The sequence below is a fragment of the Bison bison genome, unplaced genomic scaffold, assembly GCF_000754665.1.
Source record: "Bison bison bison isolate TAMUID 2011002044 unplaced genomic scaffold, Bison_UMD1.0 scf7180017858759, whole genome shotgun sequence".
Classification (NCBI taxonomy): Eukaryota; Metazoa; Chordata; class Mammalia; order Artiodactyla; family Bovidae; genus Bison; species Bison bison.
The window spans coordinates 4,558-7,517 of NW_011489331.1; the positions used below are offsets into that span (position 1 = coordinate 4,558).

Genomic DNA, 2,960 nt, shown 5'->3' on the forward strand with positions numbered 1-2,960 from the left:
AGGGAGGCCTGGAGTGCTGCGATTCATGGGGTCACAAAGAGTCGGACACGACTGGGCAACTGAACTGAACTGAACACTAACATTGGGAAGTTGACATGAGTGGAAATTTCCTGCCTACAGGGACCGTGATAAGATAAGTAACCTCAAAGCGAGCAAAAGTCAAAGGAAGTTTAAATATGACGAACAATAGCACTTCAAATGGTGAAGAATTTAACAAATAATTAAATGCTGATCTTTCTTGTGAGGTATCACTACATGCATATTTTGAACTCTTGAAATGACTAAAGCTTTTCTTTTCACATTTAAATTTTTTATTTTTGTATTATATATATATATATTTACTTTACAATATTGTATTGAAACATGTATAGTATCATATAAGCTTTTCAAAAGGCAAATAATTTAGTTAACATTACTTTTAATTATCGTCTCATTTCTCCATCTTCCTTGTTATTTATTTATCACTCTTCTAGGCCTATTTGTAACTCTTCTAGCCCTACGTGGCACTAATGGTAAAGAACCTACCTGTCAATGCAGGAGACTCAGGAGATGTGGGTACATTGCCTGATCAGGAAGATCTCCTGGGGGAGGAAATGGCAATCCACTCCAGTATTCTTGCCTGGAAAAGCCTACAGACAGAGGAACCTGGCAGTCTACAGTCCACAGTGTCACAATGAGTTGGACATGACTGAAGCAACTTAACACACTAGCCCTATGGGGTTCCTTAGACGTGCTGCCACGACTTTGTGCTTTCATATTTCAATTGGTACATCAGTATCAATCTCCTTTATGGAATTACAACGCAAAATTTAATCCTTAGCAGCAATAACCAATACATTTCTCTCTTTATTTTAATCAATGTCCTCATGGCAGTCATTAAATGATTTTTACAATGAATTATATCCATTGTATGACTATGTAACCTGTGACTTTAAAGTTCCTTATTGATAAAAGCTTTATTGAAATTCTAAATATTTATACTTATTTTTTACTTTAAAATAAACTTTGAGGTTTTGAGAATTTTTTCTCTGTTAAACTCAGAAATAGTATTTTCTTTTTATTATTATTTCTCTCAATTTGTAGAAATTGTTTAGAGAAATTATATGCAATCTTTTCAGTGCTGGGAAAGAAAAGTTCAAAGTGAACATCCTGAAACAACAATTTTCATTTTTTCTATGTTTGTAATTCTAAGGGTTTCTAAAATGGCATGAGTAGCAAAGAACCCCCTTGTCAATGCAGGAGATGAAAGAGACATGGTTTGATCCCTTAGTCGGGAAGGTTCCCTGAGGAGGGCATGTAAACCCACTCTAGTATTCTTGCCTGGAGAATCCCATAGACAGAGGGACCTAGAGGGGACAGTCCACAGGGTTGCAAAGAGTCAAACACAACTGAAGTGACCAGCACACACACACAGAGTTGACTTCATCAGGGTCAATGAAGAATGGAAGACCAAATCTAGTTCAAGAAGAGATAAAATAGGATACACACAAAAAAGAATTGTTTAGGGATCCTATCAACATTCTCCTAGCTCTTTGAAACCAATAAAATTCTTTTGACTAAATCATTAAAGGCACATTTCACTTGTTTGTTCCTCAGAGTATAAATAAATAAGTTTAACATGGGGGAAATGGAAGTCATGAGTATTACTACTTCCTTATTAATAGCCAATTCATCTTTTGATGAAGGTTTGATAGAGACAAAGATGCAGCTTCCATAAGTAATAGAAACCACAATAAAGTGGGAAGAACAGGTGGAAAAAGCTTTTGTCCTTTGCTGGGCAGAGGGGAATCTTAGAACTGTTCTGATGATAAACGTGTAAGACAAAACCACACAAATGACAGTCATGATATATATCAACACGGAGCCAACAAGGGTCATCTCCTCAATGAGCCATAGATCTGAGCATGAGATCTTCAGAAGTGGATTAACGTCACACAAGAAGTGATCAATGACAGAGTCACAGAATTCCGGGTTCAGTCCCAAGCAAAATGGTGGAAATATAATCAAGAAAGTGGTCATCCAACAGCAGAAGGTAAGCATTTTGCAGAATCTGTGGTTCATGATGGTCATGTAATGCAGGGGTTTGCAGATGGCTACATAGCGATCATAGGACATGGTGGCCAAGAGAAAAAATTCTGTCATTCCAAACACATAGGTAAAAAATAGTTGGGCTACACAAGCATTATAGGTAATGGACCTGTCACCTGTTGATATACTATACAAGAATCTAGGAATGCAGGCAGAAGTGAATGAGATATCTAAGAAGGAAAAATTTTGGAGGAAATAGTACATTGCAGATTTAAGATGAGAATCCACTAATATGAGGATGATGATGATCAGGTTTCCAGCTATACTCAATATGTAGGTGATGAGTAGAAATGTGAAAATCAAAATCTGCATTTGTAAGTCATCTGTTAATCCCAGGAGGATGAAACTGACTACTGGTGTGTGGTTTCTCATTTCTGGGTATGGACTTCTGTCCAGTCTGCTTAAACTGTCCAGTCTGTTAAACTGTTGGAAGGAAAATCTGAGAAGAGTGTATGAAAATGGTTTACATTTCACATGTAGATTTTGTTTAGATAAGTCAAGTCAAGCCATTTATATGTATCTTCTTTCTAAATAATGAGTATTTTAATTAATTCATGGTGTAAGCTCTGTTGGTATATCTGTGGTAGGCTAGAAACTTAGCTCCCAAATATTTTGGACCTTGAAATATGCTAAAATGTACGTTTTATATTGTAGTTCAGTGTATGGACACACAAACAAAGCACACATATATATACAAACATGTATCTACAACAAAAATTTCAATATCAATCTGAACATGCCTTGATCTCTGAGGTTTTCTATAAAATCTCTAAAAATATTGAATCTTTATGCTGTGTGTGTCAAACTAACATAATAGTGTAAATCAAATATACATCAACTTTAAAATAAACAAAAAATACCAATATCACAAA

The 2,960-nt window shown here is 35.6% G+C and overlaps 1 protein-coding gene across 1 annotated transcript; it reads right to left on the minus strand.

Annotated features, from left to right (window-relative positions):
• Positions 1 to 1,524: 1,524 nt before the first annotated feature.
• Positions 1,525 to 2,460, minus strand: LOC104980261 (olfactory receptor 6C2-like). The gene has a single exon (XM_010828889.1). The coding sequence runs from the start codon at positions 2,458 to 2,460 to the stop codon at positions 1,525 to 1,527; it is 936 nt and encodes a 311-aa protein (XP_010827191.1).
• Between the last annotated feature and the right edge of the window lie 500 nt (positions 2,461 to 2,960).

What these genes read in the sequence shown, in the direction of transcription:
- LOC104980261 (XM_010828889.1), bottom strand. Translation starts at nt 2,460, where the DNA reads ATGAGAAACCACACACCAGTAGTCAGTTTCATCCTCCTGGGATTAACA.